Genomic DNA, 17,836 nt, shown 5'->3' with positions numbered 1-17,836 from the left:
CAGAATTCACAGGTTTTGTCTATGGAAGGCTATTGGGCCCTAAAATAACATCAGAATATAAACAATTTTAAGGGCACAATTTATTGGTCTAGGAGCTAGTGTACTCATGGTTGTAACTTCAGACCCCTTGAAAATTGAAGCTGGTTTTTCATAGAATGACACGAGGTTGAAGTCGGTAATAAGGGTAACATATAATTTTACTCCTTCGCTCGAGATGACCAAATCGCCAGAGATGATAACAAAGACCAGTAATATTCGACTGCTTAAGAATGCCTACTCTAAAACAGGCGGCCAAGTGTGTGAACGGACTGCAGCCGGCAAAAAATATACCAGCCACAGCCCGACAGACGATTATTGACTAAAACATTCAACAAAAAAACTAACATACAAACCAAATAAAGCTACGCTTAAGTACAGTTATGACGCCATCGAAAGCACCCTTATGTTGCTGTCAAAATTTTGTTCAACTGTTAAGAAGTTAGAAGAACGTTAAGAGAATTTCTACTTACATGTGCAAGGGTCTCTCCAAAAATTAAGAGACAGAAGACGCATGCGCCAAACGTGTATGTGGAAATGCAACGTGGAGGGGAGGCCCCCTATTGAAAAGTACGGTGACTGACGATCATAGTATATGTTTTATATTATGTGCACTAACAATCCTAAAATACAATTATAAACAAACAATTTAAATTGAAATAAATATTTAAATGTTTTTCAGAATAAGTATAGTTTTATAATCTTAGGTCACTTTAAGAAAATAAAGACTTGTTGTGTTTGGTAATGAGCTCATGCGCCACCGTAGCTTATAGTATTACAATTCATCAAAAGATGGCGCTAGAAATTAAACAACTGCTCTGCCATCTTGAGGTAGTTTATGTAATACGTTTTCTATTACAGAGGGTCTATTAACCTGTATAGCTTCCCATTAAGCAGATATAAATCAGTGAGATCGACGAGTTAAGGCCTACTTTCTCCGGAATAGAGTATATTTATTCTATATAGATTGCTTATTTTATTGTTATCAGCTCTGTAACACAGTACAGTATATGATTATGAGTATTCAACATCATCGCGGCAAGTCACGGCCACGGCGAGGTCACCACACTGGGCATTCTGGGTAACAGCGTGGTTGTTGGTTGTTGTAGCAACAAAAAACTTCGTTGTCGTATGAGATTACCTCAACTTCGTATGAGACGACATTGTCAAATGACAATACAGTAGTACATAATCATATTATTAGTACAGTAGGGCCCTAGTAATATTACGGTGCAAATCCACTTTAGCCTTTAGGCACCTTAGGTATCACGAAGTGATGCACAGACTTCTGTGTATCATCAACTGATGCACAGACTCCGTATATCAAGGAATGATGCAAAAACCCTAACCCTGGCCCTAACTTAAGGGTTCAAAGATAGAGAACATGGGTCCCAATAAAACCAATGTCATTTACATCAATATAAATATGATATTATATCAATATAATAGGTTAGGGTTAGGGTTATAGGCACATTGGTTTTATTGGGACCCATGTTCTCTATCCTTGGGCCACCCTAAGCCATAAAGTATAACCTTAGCCTAGGCTAGCCCCTAGGTATCACGAAGTGTGTTAGAACTTAGGCCCGGTTTGGTTTAGGGTTAGGGTTTTTGCATCATTCCTTGATATACGGAAAGTCTGTGCATCAGACTCAGTTGATGATGCACAGAAATCTGTGCATCACTTCGTGATACCGTACCTAAGGTGCCTAAAGTGGATTTGCACCAATATTACCTCCCACCGGTACTCATTCTGTCATTCATATTAACAAGAGTAGATAATATAACAAGAGTGAGACACCCGATTCCCGCATTTCTAACCGATCTTTCTCATTAAAATATGCCACCAATAAAGAAGCAAGTGTATACGTTCCTCAGCTTATTATATGACCACTAATCACTCACCTTCGTGGTACTGATATTCGTTTACATATATTTTCTAGCGTATTGCTGTAAATCCTAATCTTGCACGAGCTGAATTCGCACGATTTACCGCTGTGTTGTTAGGTGTTTAGACAACTTTAGAAGCTGCAGTAGCGCCAATATTTAGCAACAGACAGTGTCAGACTGCTTCCAAATGATTCGTGCCTCGAGAGGGTTGAGAGACAATCTAAATTTCGAAGTTTGATCTCTTGAGGAACCACGAGACGCGCTCAGTTATTGTGATCGCAACACAAGAAATTGACATACTATCTTACATAAGTAATAATTAAATAATAACAATATTCTTTGTAGTAGTTTGCAGTAAGTATCACATTACGCACGCACAGGTGATAAAGTACATTAAACCCCTATCAGGGCACGAATGATTTGGAAGCAGTCCGTTGCTAAATATTGGCGCCACTGCAGCTTCTAAAGTTGTCTAAACACCTAACAACAACAGTGGTAAATCGTGCGAATTCAGCTCGTGCAAGATTACGATTTACAGCAATACGCTAGCAAATATATGTAAACGAATATCAGTACCACGAAGGTGAGTGATTAGTGGTCATAATAAGCTGAGGAACGTATACACTTGCTTCTTTATTGGTGGCAAATTTTGATGAGAAATATCAGTTAGAAATGCGGGAATCGGGTGTCTCACTCTTTGTTATTATCTACTCTTGATATTAAGGAGTAGCTCTAGTACTATAGCCCGCTTTCATTAACTGCCGCAGGGCTATAGAACATCTGCAACTGTATTTTGCAGCAACACCGGGTCCCGACAGATTCACAGGCACTTGAAGCGTTTCAATAAAATATAATGCTAACTAAATACGAAATCTATTTACTACCAAATTCTTAATGTTTCTATATAGGCCTACTCTCTTTCACCTATTATTGCCGACAGTTTCCTGTCAATTCCGTCCAAATCCTACGTCCAACCATATACGCTGCCGGCATCATTGCTTTCGCGGCGCGACTGTTGCACGCTTACATTAATATATATAGCAGATAGGAAAGCGCGATCGCAAAATTCGCTCGACGCTCGCTGGATTTCACACTTTCACAGCACGAATACACATCCAACAGCTTCCATCTTTGTTTGTATGTCAAGAACAGTGTTCACTTGTTATAAAAACATAATGTCTCTGTTCGTAACCGAGCTGTGTCACGCGAAATGACACAAAGACTGACGAAATTCTCGCGTTCGCGAACCTTGCCCTGTAATGTAAATGGCTGCAAGTACAGGGCTATAATATAGACTGGGACTTGCTCCCACCTCGATTACCCATCGAGTGACTAAGCTAAGCCGAGAGGTGGGAGCGATGGGCTATAGGCGGCGCGCAGGCTGCGCACTGGTCTCCAACTCCCGTACGAGCCTCGCCATTGGAATGTTGCAAAAACGTTGCAGCGTTGCGGCGCAAGAATCCGGTCACGAAGAGCGCCGGTGGGTGTTTCCTGATTCTGACTTACATTTACATTACGGGGCAAGGTTCGCGAACGAGAGAATTTCATCAGTCTTTGTGTGATTTCGCGTGACACAGCTCGGTTACGAACAGAGACATTATGTTTTTATAACAAGTGAACACTGTTCTTGACATACAAACAAAGATGGAAGCTGTTGGATGTGTATTCGTGCTGTGAAAGTGTGAAATCCAGTGAGCGTCGAGCGAATTTTGCGATCGCGCTTTCTTACCTGCTATATATATATTAATAAGTGTAAGCGTGCAACAGTCGCGCCGCGAAAGCAATGGCGCCGGTAGCGTATATGGTTGGACGTAGGATTTGGACAGAATTGACAGGAAACTGTCGGCAATAATAGGTGAAAGAGAGTATAGCAATATTGACAATTTGGTAGTAAATAGATTGGGAGAGAAGTGCCTATGGACAGGTTCCACTCAAAATGGCTCACAAAACGGAAAATTATCGGGCTTTTTAACACTTATTTATCTACATGGACATCTCACCTATCTTTTTGAACACTTTCCACAACTTTACACCATGTATTTATGCATTTATTACTCAAAGTCAGCACTACTGGCATTTCCGTTTGAAATATTCTGGCGTGTGCACGGGACCCGGTGTTGCTGCGAAATCCAGTTGAAGATGTTCTATAGCCCTGCGGCAGTTAATGAAAGCAGGCTATAGTACTAGAGCTAATTAAGGAGTAGTCCGAGATTCCTCTGACCAATGCCCAGACGGACGATTTTTGTGGTTTTGGTGTGGGTTAGGTCAGAGCAACTTGCCTATACAAAATGTGGAATTTCTCCGATCCCGCCGAGGATCGCTGTTTTATACCAAGTAGCGTATTTGGTAGCGTGGTAGTTTCCCAAAATGCAGTTGGATGCACGATGGATGGCCGATGCATGTTGGAGGGAAATTGTTTGCAACAAATTTTCAAATCGAAATACGACTAAGGTAAAAGAGTACAAGTGTACTTACCAATGCGAGCAAGCATATAAGTGATCCAGTTTTCGATCTATGTGCGTCAGATCTTGATTGATAGCCCCAATTGTGAGTTTGGAGCGATAAAACAACGATCCTCGGCGGGATCGGAGAAGTTCCACGTTTTGTATAGGCAAGTTGCTCTGACCTAACCCACACCAAAACCACCAAAATCGTCAGTGTGGGCATTGGTCAGAGGAATCTTGGACTAATTAAGGAGTAGGCCTAGGCTACATGATGATGAAGACAGAAGAGTGTGAGTCTTGCTTGAAACATTAAAATGAAACATTGATTGATGAATTTGATTTTCAATTTCATTCCATTGTCATTGATCTTGCCAATGCCAATGGCAATGACAATGTTTCTGAAATTAGAATCATAGCCAGCATTATTATCAATATCATGCCAGCATGATCATCTCTGCCGGTATGGAAGAAATAAATAGGGTCGTAACTCCCATTCAAGCACATAATCCGCACGATACAAATAGGAAACACGCCAAAGACGTTTCTTCCACGGACACGCGTATCCTCTTTCCATTTTTAAAATATTTATTTAGGTAATTATCCATATACTGATATAGGCCTAGTAATAGTATATATACACTAATACAGTTAGCATACTTTTACTTTTAGTTTTAGTTTTACAATATATTTTGCATTCATGAAATTGGATAACTACCCAGGATATATTACTAATAGTAATACTATACTATAGTACTAAGTATATACTTAGATAAGATAAGATACTAAGATAGTATTACTATTAGACTTAGTTTACATGCAGACAAAGGCAGCTAGATTTGCTCATCAATGGCTCCATTATTGCGTGGTCGTAAGCACATGGACGTGAGCGTCTGGTGAATTTCACGGTGAGGCTGGCTGGCTTCTCTCTCTTTCTCTCCCGATTTTGACCAATTGTGACTGAATGTGGAGTATTGAAAGTCGGGGTGCTTATATAGGAAGGCCAACCCTTGCGTCCGTTGTCCCTTTGTCCCATGGTGATGGTCCGAAGTGATGTCATTGGGTCACTAGAATGTCTGGAAGATGCTGGAAATTAAGATGTTTACCAAGCAGCAACTACTTGCGCTCATAGGGTCTATGTCCCCCAGGGTACTGCGACTACTGCCGGAACGTACCCTGGGTACGGTCCAGTATACCGGAACGTACCCTGGTCACTATTTGATATGGTTAGGGTTAGGATTAGGGTTAGGGAGTAGCCGTAGGCAACTCCCTAGACTCGTTAGTGGAGTAGGCGAGGTACGGTCTGGCATATTAGATAGTACCAGGGTACGTTCCGGTATACCGGACCGTACCCACTACCCAGGGTACGTTCCGGCAGTACCCCGGGGGACATAGACCCTCTTAGCACTACTTGCAGCAAATTTACTCACACAGGCAGAATCTTTTATGCTTTTACTATGGTTTACTGAGAATTTCTTGACAGTATTTGCTGCCGATTTTGAGAGCAGGCAGCAAAACTGATGTGTGCATGCTGCCCTTGATTTCAAACCCTGACATAGTAAAAGATTATATTATAGTATATGTTGATGTTGATGGATCAGTCGTCTGCATCCTTAGTGTAAGCTACAATCAGTATTCATTCTCGGGTGCGTTGACCGAATCGGTGAAGTAATAGGAGATGAAGGTCATCCATTATATGGCCCACAGGTATAACTTAAATGCGTTCAAGAACAACAAGATTATATTAGTTTTATGGCATCGTTACTTTGTTGGTTTAGCATGCATTATACAATTTAGAATTTTTGTGGCAATATTCTTAGTATATATACCAACCAATTTAAGCGGACCTAAAATAAAATTTAAAATAGTATATTTATATAATCATATATGTGGTATCAGGGGTTAATGACAAAGGAGTTTGACACGTATTCGATGCTGATTTCACTACATTTTGTCGTACGAGTTTGATGTGAATAAAAATAAAAATGTATACAAACATGAGCTTCTTCTGCACACTGGTCCTTACTCTATCTTCCGATCAGTGGCGTCACAGCCTATAGGCTGCCGTAGCAAAATGCTACGGTCCCCCAGCCTAAAGGGGCCCCCAAACATCCCCCAAATTTTTTTAAACTGCCGTTTGGCTCTTTGAGGTCTTGTATAACGTTAATGATTACCGCTCGTAATGGCCGTTAGGGGGCCTACTCGCCAGAGTAGGCCCAGAGCCGTATATAGAGGCGCTATAGACAGCTCTATATACGACTCTGAGTAGGCCGGCTCTAGACTGGCTCGCGGCCCCCACTGTCTATCACAAGCAGAGCAAGCGTAATGCGGGGGACCAGTCTATATGGGGTTGGCTGCGAACTGCTGCAGTCACAGTGAACCAAGCTTACAGGCATTAGTGTAGCGAAGCGGAACATAGCGCCTGTATTATACAGGTTAGGCCCTGTATAGAACATTTTAGGGAGTGTTGCGTACAGAGAAGTCTGAAAGCTCTAATTCAAATTGAAATCGGAGTTATTTTGATTCACTGGAATTCATCAGCTCTAAAAATGGAAATATTTCTTGCGCTGCCATCATGACAATTTCTAACCTGGTTATAGTATAAAATTTCAATAATTCCCATTTAAATTTGCATTATTTGGATGCATTCAAAATAGCCTCAGAATGCTGGAAATAGCATTTTAGAGCATCTAAATTTCAAAATGTTCAGGGGGAGGCCCCCCAGACCCCCTGTTTGGACTTCGTGCCTCCTCCACTCGTGCCGTGCACCTGCGGAATAGGATTCGTAAAAAACTTAATGTTTAGGGCCCTCATTTTATTTTTGCTTACAGGCCCCCAATTATGTTGTGATGCCACTGCTTCTAATAGTATTATAAACTGCGTAGCTTCCTTCGTTTGACATAAATCGTACTTTTGTACAACATGGTTTTCACTTTATTTACCGTTGGAATTGGCGGTGTTCCCACAAATTCTACAGCGCCTCTTACAGAGAAAACTTGAAGGAGGCGCGGCAGGGATTGTCTCCTGTACGTTATCTCGCAAAAAATGTTCTCGTAACTCGCAGTTAAAAAATGGCAGAGAAAGTCGATGCATGTAGAAATTCTTCAGAAACATCCGGACGTAGGATCGACCGCAGGCGCAGACGGTGTATTGCTACAAGACCGTTAACGGCACTAGAGATGGGTGTAAACACATATGGCATGCGTTTGCTTGTAATTGCATAGCCACGGTTGCTATGTATATATATATACAGAACACGTGAGAAAAGGTACAATCCTATTGGCGGGAACGTTAGTTTACTCTACGATTCATACACATCGTTCCTCCACGGGTGAAGTAGTTCAGATATTTTACCAGCGTTTATTTAATAAAACTGCAGGATTCAACTATAAAAACAAGGCATTCTAACTATAGTTTAAATGTAAAATAGTTTTAATTTTTTAAACCCAGCATGGGTGCAACGAAACCTAATTTCGAAGTGCATTTTCTGCACTCAGACTACGGCCTAAAATCCCTGCCGCGCCTCCTGTGAGTTTCTCCGTAATACACTGTATGTGGTTAGACTAGACTTCCAACAGTAAATAAACTGAAAACCATGTCCTGAAAAAGTACGATTTATGTCAAAACGAAGGAAGCTACGCAGTTTGTAATACTACCAGAAGATAGAATAAGGACCAGTGAACAGAAGAAACTCATGTTTGTATACATTTTTATTTTATATTCATATCAAACTCGTACGACAAAATGTAGTGAAATCAGTACCAAATACGTATCAAACTCATTTGTTATTATTAACCCCTGGTGGTATTCATTTGATGACCTAGGCAAAAAGGTCATCATGCTTGATCATCAAGGGTGCTAATCATGCTGAGCACGATGGTGCCTCCTTATCACCCAGATGTTTGCTGCAGAGGAACTGTGACACGAATAACCAGGGGCAGTTTGCTGGTGTCTCTGCAGCTGACACACGTAAGTGAATGCTAGTGGCAGCAGTTTAGGACATATTATAATAAACCTTTTAGCTGTTAACAGAACAATCAATCATGTGATCAACTCAACAAGTTGCCTGTAACTTTGGTGCCTTAATGTTGATTTATTAGAAATTTCTTGGCAGCAAGTAATTGCTGCTGACATTGAGAGCAGGCAGCCGACTGACCTTTGTAGGCAGCAAAACTGCTGCTAGTTGGCATTAATTTTGACCCGTTGTAATGAAGATTATACTTTTAAGAAGGCATGTATGCTCTTGATATATATATTTATTTAGCAATTTTCATAAAGTTGGTAAATTGCATGTATATGTCTACGTACAATATTAGTTACCTATGGAAACTTCCTTATAACTTTAGTTATATGTTGAGCTGTATTTACAGCCTTTTCTACAAAGGACGAGAAGGAAAAGGCACTAAACCAGCAACAACATAGTACCTCATATAGACCGAAAACAGTTCTGCCAAGGTTTATTGAGGTTTGAAGCATAAATTGTATTGTATTAAAAGCGGGTAACAAGTTCTTGATGATGAATTAAGTTAAACTGAATTATTTTCAGTGAACTCAAATAAAATGGGCTAAGAAGGAAGTAGGGGGAACATTCCCTCCTTAACTGAAGGTATAGGGAGGAAATGCAGAATTGCGGCACAAATCTAAACGGCTCAACCTAGGCTCGTGATAGTCGGTGTATAGCATCATGGTAGGAAAAGCCATCACTGTGCCAAAATTTGAGGTCACAGGTCAAAGGTCAATGGGGAACAGGGCAGATTTTAGACATTTTCTGAGGACATGGTCTGACGGAGCGATTGAAAAACTTTTTTGCTTCAGCGGTGACCTAGCATTTTTATGGCTTTATTGAAAGGACCATGAAATGTACTTTCTGCTGACATGCGAAGAGTAAGTGTCGGATAACCTTTTGACCCTCAAGAGGAGGGTTAAACATGGATTTGTTTACTGTTAGAAAGAATTTGACTGCCGGGTTTGCTAGTAGAATCTATACATGCCTGGATGTATGAGGCTACAATGTCACAGTGAAATTTCAAAAGCTAACTTTGGTTGAAGAAGGTTTATGCTCCTTAAATCATATAATTTCTATGGCATTCTGTACTGTCAGTGTGTTACATGTAACTTATGCCACTGCCAGTGGCCACTGCCAGTGCATTTAGTGGTGATAGTACTGTGTAGTTTTTGCCTGCGTTAATTAGTTACAGGTGGCAGCTCTCTATTTCAGCCTGTAGGCTTGCGTAGGTAAATGGATGAGTGCTTACCTATTCTGTCTTGCAAATAGTTGTTGCTACTACGTACGATGGGAGTTTCATCTTTAAACTTAAGACACTGAAACGTACGCGCCATCTCGTGGCAACTTTCATAACGATCCCAACGAACATTCCTTTGAGAAGGTTCCTGATACCATCCCTGTGCCTTCCAATGTTTCGGCGCGTATGTGAACACATTTGGGACTAACAGGGTTTACTAGAATCCCACCACTCCACCAGTCACCGCAGTAGACGTTAGATGAGCGCTGTCGCTCCGCGGCACTTGTTTATAACAGTAGGACTTTTTGTTAAGTTCGTTGATGTTATAGATAAGTCGCAGTAAGTACTAACAGTATAGCAATATATTCCACTTACCTTGGGCAATCCTAAACACAGCCGTTCAATCATTGCGAAGTTTAGACTAGTGCTAATATCTCCATTGTTAGAAATGCTGAAGTTGCTGATTCTTCAAAAGCTATTTCTCGAAGCTCACAACTCCAATTCCAACAATGTTTGTTGCGTTTTAATGCTACCATATTAAAGGAAAAAAACTCCCTGGAATTTTTATGAAATATTTGATTTTAGAAGTTATGGCTCTTTGTTTACGAAATTGTCATCTTTTAAAAATCATTACAAATTTTTGTGCATCTTTTCAAACTAATTTCCTTAATTAAGGCATTTAAAACAATTCCATTTACCATTTAGTTCATACTATGAACAGCTTATGGCTAAAAGTTTAGGTCCCAACTCGTTGCTGTTTCTGAGAAATAAGAAAAAAACATTTTTATATAAATTCACAATTTTGTCGTTGCGTAATTAGTGATGAAGTTTTTTTGATGATTTTCATTGAGAGCGTAGAGAGGCATCTCTTTTACGAAATAGATATGAATTTGATGAGCAGTTATGTTGCAATTCCCTTTACAGAGATACTGTCCGTAACCCTGACTGTATCCTTAAAATGGATAAACCTCTACAAAAAGCCTACATACACCTACTGTGAGCATACTTGTAGTAAATTTTTGCAACATAGACGAGCTCACAGTAGGTATATCTATGCATTTTGCTGCGAGAACATGCCATTTAAATGAATTAACATTAGCTTGCAGTGCCACGTGGTGGATCAGGTTTGTGAGCTGTGTGTGGTGGTGATTTTTTTCAGCTGTACCAATACCCAGGTTTTAAGGCGGTCGAAATAACACCTCTGCCAGAGGGTGCTAACATCGATGTGGTCATTTTGCGTGTAGTCAATGCCCAATCACGATTACACTGGAAGGTAAGAAATGACCGTTTTTATCTTCCTATTGCGTTCAAAGAAGAGATTTTTACAGTCACCAACTAAATTGTGTACATCACACAAAATGTACTTGCTATAAAAACATACAGTTATACATAAGTTATTAGGCTTTGTGTTCATTCCATGAAGTGTAGAACCATGCTATAATAATGTCGTTGGTATTTACATCGCATGCTGTCTGTGATATTTAAGGAAGGACAGGGTTTATGTTCTTCATATATGGCTAGACAAAATTGTTATTAAGAAAATTCTTTTGAAAAGAACCGAAGTACAAACTTGAAATGTCTTCATTAGAGTGATAAACTGGCAATGTCATTCACACGTTTATACATTAAATTACCTGTGTACTACTGGTGTCAGTCACGGGAAAGTATTTAGTTTCACGAGATAGTGTGTGGACTACAATTTGTTTCATGCAAAGCCTGATATGGATGCCTTTTTAACTCGTTAACTTAATGTTTTCAGGCAGCATTAAGGGCTGAATTTTTCAAGATTATTTCGAGAAATGTGTCAAAAGCACTCCTGCTGGTAAGAACCATATCTGAAATTGAAATAAATGTGAGAAAATCGATGACCATCCTGCATAATCAGGATATGACGTACCTAATTGTCTGTTACTGCATCTTACTCTTACCTAGTCTGCACCTTATTTACTGCACGTGTTTTAAAGTTTTTGCACAATAAATATTTGCAGGACACATTTTGGTGGGCATATCTAGACAAGTTCCAGCCACACAAATCAACCCAGCAGAAATTGTTTGATCGAATATCCAAAAACTACGTGAGGCTGATTCTAGAAGATAGGTTCAAATACAGAGATTTTTTTATGAAGGTGAGAAGTTGAGCGTGAAGCTTTAATTGTAACCCTCTCCAAGAGTATATTAATTTTATCGCGTGCTCGCTTTATGGTTTTCAATATATTGGCGGACAACCCGCTGGTAAACACTCATGGAGTTCTATCATCTCAGTTTTTTACTAGTAATTTATTTGTGAGTAATACATAAGCAATGTCGATCAGTAGTTATATTAGGCTTCAGTTGCTCCTGCTGTCAGTATATGTTGCTATAAGCTTGTGGTATATGTGACATCCCGTAGGTGTGAATCTGATTGTTTTGGGTTGGTTGTTTTGTTAGGAATATCCTGACATTCTCGCCCAACTTGTCTTTGCTGCATTGTGCGAGTCCTTTCCCCATTCTCTGTCTCAGTTTGGAGAGGAACTCATGGCAAACCTTCTCAACCTAACCATGCTATGGATGACAGGTGAGATGGGCATTACACTCCCATTCTAGACATTTATCTTGCATATATATGAGTGCACATGTAGTTCATGAAAGTTATTTTATCCTGTGGGCGGACGTTTGTAATGTGATGGTTTTCGAAATCAGTGTTGATAATTATCACTGGTATGAACACCAAGCGATTACCAGTAACAAGTGCCGCAGTGCGACAGGGCTCATCTGGTGTCTGGTGTGTTCTGCTGATAAATTCATTTGTGCATAGTAGACGTCTTATACATAAGTCTTCTTTGTTCTTGTTTGACTTTCATAGCCAATTGGAACAAATATATCAGCTACACTTTCGCACCCACCTAATCTCTATGCATTGCAGACACATGTGCATTGCAGGTTGGCAGGCAACAATTATGATTAGAAGCGTGCCAGCCATGGGCTGCCCCGTGTTTTTGCCTACACACACGAGCATTCACTGATTCAGCCTTCAGGGTGCTATAGACAGACTGCTTTAGAAAATAATATGATTTAAGGAGCGTAAACCTTGTTCAACAAACATTTGCCTTTGCAATTAAACTGTGCAACTGTAGCCTCACATTCACACAGGTATGGGCTCTAATAATAGCAAAAGCAGTTCAGTCCTTTGTTAACTTAACAGTCAACAAATCAATGTTTAACCCCTCCTCTTGAGGGGTCAAAAGGTTATCCAACACCTACCTTTCGCGATGTCAGCCGCCGAAAAGTAACATTTCACGCCCCCCTTTCAAATAAAAGCCATAAAAGAATGGGTAGGTCACCGCTGAAACAAAAAAGTTTTTCAAATCGGCTCCGTCAGACCATGTCCTCAGAAAATGTTCTAAAATCTGCCCTCTGCCCCATTGACCTTTGACCTGTGACCTCCAATTCGGCACAAGTGATGTCTAGAATGTTTTAGATTTCGCACGGTGTCGTTTTAGATTTGGTGGCCCGCAATCCTGGCATTTCCTCCTATACCTTAAGTTAAGGAGGAATGTTCCCCCTTCTTTTACGCCTCTTGACCTTTGACCTTTGACCCCCCAGTTTCGACATCCCAAACTTTCGTTTGTCGGATTACCCCCCCCCCAATTCCCGAATATCGTGACCGTACGTCGAGCGGTTAAGATTTGTGCCCAACTGTTGACGGACGCACGCACGCACGCACGGACAATCATGTGATTCTACAAGCTGCATCTGAATACGTCAGATGAGCTAATAAATAATATATGAGGCATTGCGTTCTCATTTACTAAGGTCACTCTTTATCGAATGCCACAAATTAAGGCAATTCTATGTGTGATAGTGTGAGGCTCTGGTTTCTGATGTCCCTATTATTGTCTGTCATGTCAGGGACGAAACCTGCACCACAGCACTACCAAAAGTGGAACACAGCAGTCCTGCAGCCTTGTCGGCAATTAGAAACAGAATGTAATACAGGGAGTAGACGTAAGTGTAACAATGAATAAAGCGTGCAGTGTGTCACAGTGCCGAGAATGTAGCATGCTACCGAAAGTGTAGAAAACAAACCGCTTGTCCCTATACGATGCCTCTACGCTTAGATAATGATCGGTGAAAATCTGGTATTTTCGCCGAAAACCGACTCGAGATCAGTGTTTACTGCAACTGTCTCTCGTTTTGTGGACTGTATGTTGCTTCCGGTCGCCGCTGTGTAGCGCCGACTCGATACACTACAGCGTTACTACATCCAGCGTAAGGGGCGGGTCATCACCATGGCGATAAATAACAAGAAGTTTTTGTGGAGTAATGGCTGCGTCAATGACTGAAAATGCGAGAAAAGATAGTGGAAAGAAAAGAAATTTCATTGTCAATGAATGACGGAAACACGCGAGGTTTCCCGAAGCTATTGCCAGAACGAGAGACAGTTGCAGTAAACACTGATCTCGAGTCGGTTTTCGATGAAAATACCAGATTTTGTATCGTAGGCATCGTAGGGACAAGCGGTTTGTTTTATATTAGCAAGGTAGGACAGCTGATCAATAATACCACAAAGAATCGTCAGAATAAAACGGGCAAAGCTTATTAATTCGACCAATACTGCAGCATGGTTTCACATATGCGCCTCCTTCGAGTTGCGGTGCATGAGAATTTGCAGCTTGGCAACGCCACACGACGGTAAATAACGTGAAAACCAAGTGCAAAAGTATGATTTATGTCAAAACGAAAGAAGCTACGCTGTTTGTAATACTACCGGAAGATAGAATAAGGACCAGTGAACAAAAGAAGCTCATGTTTGTATACCTTTTTATTTTTATTCACATCGAACTCGTACAACAAAAATGTAGTGAAATCGGTACCAAATACGAGTCAAACTCCTTTGTCATTATTAACTCCTGATATAATAAATATATATTTTCAGGAAACAGTAAAAGAGTATCAGCTGTCAGCTTTCCTAGCCCTAGTGTTGCTGCAGTGGAAACAGTTGTCAAGGAGACAAAGGCGGTTGCCAGGCGACAGAGCCTGACCCCAAGCAATCCAGTGATCAGCGTGCTGGAAAAGTGTCAGGATGATGCCGCTCGTGGGACTGAGGAAGGAAAACACAATAAGACTACAGATCCTAAGAAAACCAGATCACCATCTTTCTCCAGCTGCTCACAGAAAACTTTGTAGTACTTTTCATCATTCGTTAGCTGACACAAGCAAATAATTACTTTGCAACACTGCGAAATGCATTGTAGGCTCTGTAAAGTGAGAACGGAAATTATCAAATTATATTATTTAGACATACCTATTTCATGCTAGTACATTTACCCATAACATATCACTACTTGTCCAGACTGCTATCTGTGCAGACTATATATGAGCAAAGATGCCTTTTTTGTGGTCCGTGCAATTGTTGAAATGGGTGTGTATATTTCATAAGCCCCATTGTGACTGTGTCTGACATGTACAGTTCATCTGCTCACCTGTAATCTATGTTCAAACACCACTTCCCAGCTACAGTGAGCATTGTTATGTTTCTTGACCAGTGACAAAAGTGAGAGTGAGGGCAAGATAAGATCAGCAGCCACAACAGCTGGTGATCACAAGTCCTCTAGCCTGCCCATCATCGACTTCAATGCGAAGAGACTTGTTCGGGAGGTAACGATCATTTGTAAATAAAAAACACTAATTAGCTTTATGTCAAAAATGTGGGCAAATAATTATGTATTTAGTGTCTTGGCTTTCCTATAATTGAATCTTCTAATATTATTGGTTTGGTTTGTTGTAAAATGTGTTTTTAGTATGGTTTTTTTTCATTGAGTAAGTTTTGTTTAAACAATTTTGTAGTCTCAGCCAGCTGGAAGAAGTGAGGAATTTTCAAGATCAGTGTTTAACATTCATGGTCAGAGCCCTCTGGTGAGGCATTATTTGTCTACCAGGAATCTTGACAATAGTGGTTCCATCTCTGTTCTAGTACGGCGGACAGAAATTGAAAAACCACCTCCACCGGGTGAGAATGCAGATTGTAGTCTACATTGTTAATTACAACATACAGGATTATGGATATTGTGGTGCCTATATATTAATAATAATATTAATATATATCTGCAATTAATCAACCAAAGGTGCCATTTACATGGGTGAGAAAAGCTTGGAATAAATTTACCAAAAATCCTCATTTAATAAAAACCATGAGATGTTTATTTTTAAACCCTAGACTGCAAGACATATAGAGATATTATTAAAGAAAGCCTACAGTTGAGTAAGGATGTGACAATTGGCCACAAAAGGGCCCTGGAGGGTGGCATGCAGAGCAAGTTGCACATAGAGCAGCATTATCAGGAAGAGATGAAGAGTCTACTCAGGTAAATATTATGGTATTGAATAGCTAGAAGTGCTCGGACTCATCGTCCTGAGTAACGCAAGTTACTGACCAATAATGAAAATCAGATCGTGACAACAGGAGTAAAAAGTACACTTTGAAGAATGTAAATTATTATGTTTATTAAATCTTTATTGCATGCAATTCAAATACAATTATACGTACTGAAAATCGTCAACAAAAATAGTTCTACTCCTTTACATTTAGCCTACACAAGCAGCTGCTAGCCAATCCAAGATGTGTTAAGAAAATGAGTGACCAGATCATAATGAACTTAAAAGTAAGTGACTGCATGTACACTGTATAGTCTTCATTTGTGTTTAGCTTGTTTAGAGTATTCTGATGGAGCTTATAAAATGAACCCTATAGTTTTGTTGTTTGTGCATGTAATGTAGGCATAAGTATAAATGCTGGATCAAGGCTATGTATATATACATATATATATATAATATGTATATATACATATATATATATAATATGTATATATACATATATATATATAACACAATAGCTTTACCTCTTGGTTTTCAGACACAAAAGGAATATCAAGGCCTTTCCCTAGAGTCAGTGGAAAGAGATATAATGAAGTTATAAAACAGGAGAGCAATCTATAATGTAGAAACCAAGCTTTAATTGAAAAGTTCTGTAATGTAAACTAAGGAGAGAGACAATTGCTTACATTTCTGGTTTGTGTACGGACTGTGACCAATATTATTTAATGGAAAACCCCTCACTAAACCCAATTGCTTTTTCTGTGTACGAAAGCAGTTTGTGCATCTGTTTCAAACTGAAAAGGAATAGTCCATTGTAGTCCTAAATTCTATTGACTGTGATACTGACTTCACTCCAAACTAGGATACTACTACTATATATATATATATACATATAAATATCATAACATATTTATACAAAGCTAACTAATATATAGTGATGCTGTTTAAAACTAGCATGCACATAACCTATAGTAGCCCTACCAGGGAACTTGACTGCTCTCATTGCAGATGACACTTGCTGTTATTGACTTTTTGACTGATCTTTATGTTGATCTTTAGTCAGGCAGTGCGTGAAGGCTGATCAGGTGTCTTAGTGTGGGACGACCGTGAGGGCAATTCCAAGGCTGTTTCATGTCTCCCATGTGTGATACCAACTAGATTTTAAATCGCATTATTGCATTACCATTATTGCATAAACATTTATTGCACCAACCACGACCAATCTGTGAATATACTATTTATAATATGATCAAGTTAAGCATGATAATTTTAACTGTGTTTATGCTACTATAAGCAAACCACAGCAATTTTATATGTTGGCAACTGTCTATAATAAGTAAATAAAAATGCATTCACGTTTTCATAACCTGTTTATGAGCTGGTATTTTGTTAACTCGATTTGTTGCCACAATTGTACCTTTTTCATCTCAGAATGGCTCAGTGCTGTCCCAATCATGATCGACTTTCTGCACGCACGAGAGGCGAACATGTGGGAAACTCTCGTAGGTCTGCACATCACACCAGGTGCATCACTTAACATGAAGATTAATTCATCAACGTCTGTAAACAAAATGTTATTCATTGGCTTACATTTAAATTTAAAGACAACTGAGAAAAACCTATATTTTGATAATCTTCACTAGCCAAAATTCTTGTTATGCATTTCGACCTGTAGATGGCGCTGTGTATCACTCTAAAATTAGAAAATGATAACACTCGGTTCACTCACTATACAGGGTCTCCAACCCTGTGAACTCCAAATGCGGAATGAAATTGATAGACAGGGGGGGGGGGCGAAATTAACCTTGGCTGCCACAGGCAGGCCCGCGTGCCGTAGGCATGCCAGTGCGTAGGGGAGTGTGGGGGCATGCCCCC

At 39.9% G+C, this 17,836-nt stretch overlaps 3 protein-coding genes across 15 annotated transcripts in view; 1 reads left to right on the top strand and 2 right to left on the bottom strand.

Moving 5' to 3' along the window:
• The window catches only part of LOC106807894 (eukaryotic translation initiation factor 5A-1-like), a 12,772-nt gene extending 12,160 nt beyond the window's left edge, over positions 1-612 (bottom strand). The window contains exon 1 of one of the 2 annotated variants that reach the window (XM_014810401.1): positions 510-612. The gene's annotated coding sequence lies outside the window, so the exon portion shown is untranslated. Of the gene's footprint in view, positions 1-392; positions 418-509 lie in introns of those variants that run through there. The other variant, XM_014810402.1, reaches the window with a different exon arrangement.
• Positions 613-821: 209 nt separating this feature from the next.
• LOC106807888 (protein FAM227A-like) lies at positions 822-16,591 on the top strand. 12 transcript variants are annotated; one of them, XM_014810382.1, is made up of 16 exons: positions 890-1,117; positions 4,811-4,926; positions 5,998-6,071; positions 8,189-8,333; positions 8,723-8,829; positions 10,767-10,880; positions 11,367-11,429; positions 11,596-11,733; positions 12,035-12,161; positions 13,496-13,591; positions 14,523-14,769; positions 15,133-15,244; positions 15,434-15,596; positions 15,804-15,951; positions 16,176-16,248; positions 16,500-16,591. In XM_014810382.1, the coding sequence occupies exons 1-16, from the start codon at positions 1,047-1,049 to the stop codon at positions 16,560-16,562; spliced, it is 1,857 nt and encodes a 618-aa protein (XP_014665868.1). In that variant the 5' UTR covers positions 890-1,046; the 3' UTR covers positions 16,563-16,591. The 12 variants fall into 12 exon arrangements, with proteins under 12 accessions (XP_014665873.1, XP_014665868.1, XP_014665867.1 ...); XM_014810381.1 differs by having other exon boundaries at positions 14,523-14,772; XM_014810390.1 differs by having other exon boundaries at positions 891-1,117; positions 8,263-8,333; positions 14,523-14,772.
• A 404-nt stretch (positions 16,592-16,995) lies between these two features.
• LOC106807887 (mismatch repair endonuclease PMS2-like) overlaps positions 16,996-17,836 on the bottom strand; it is a 72,668-nt gene continuing 71,827 nt past the window's right edge. Inside the window, exons 13-14 of the mRNA XM_014810380.1 lie at positions 17,379-17,521; positions 16,996-17,115 (exon numbers count right to left, since the gene is read on the bottom strand). Coding sequence (XP_014665866.1) covers positions 17,017-17,115; positions 17,379-17,521 — 242 coding nt within the window. The 3' untranslated portion in view covers positions 16,996-17,016. The remainder of the gene's footprint in view (positions 17,116-17,378; positions 17,522-17,836) is intronic.

Source organism: Priapulus caudatus, unplaced genomic scaffold, assembly GCF_000485595.1.
Source record: "Priapulus caudatus unplaced genomic scaffold, Priapulus_caudatus-5.0.1 Scaffold240, whole genome shotgun sequence".
In the NCBI taxonomy this organism is placed as follows: Eukaryota; Metazoa; Priapulida; class Priapulimorpha; order Priapulimorphida; family Priapulidae; genus Priapulus; species Priapulus caudatus.
This window is presented reverse-complemented; position numbering and strand designations above follow the sequence as displayed.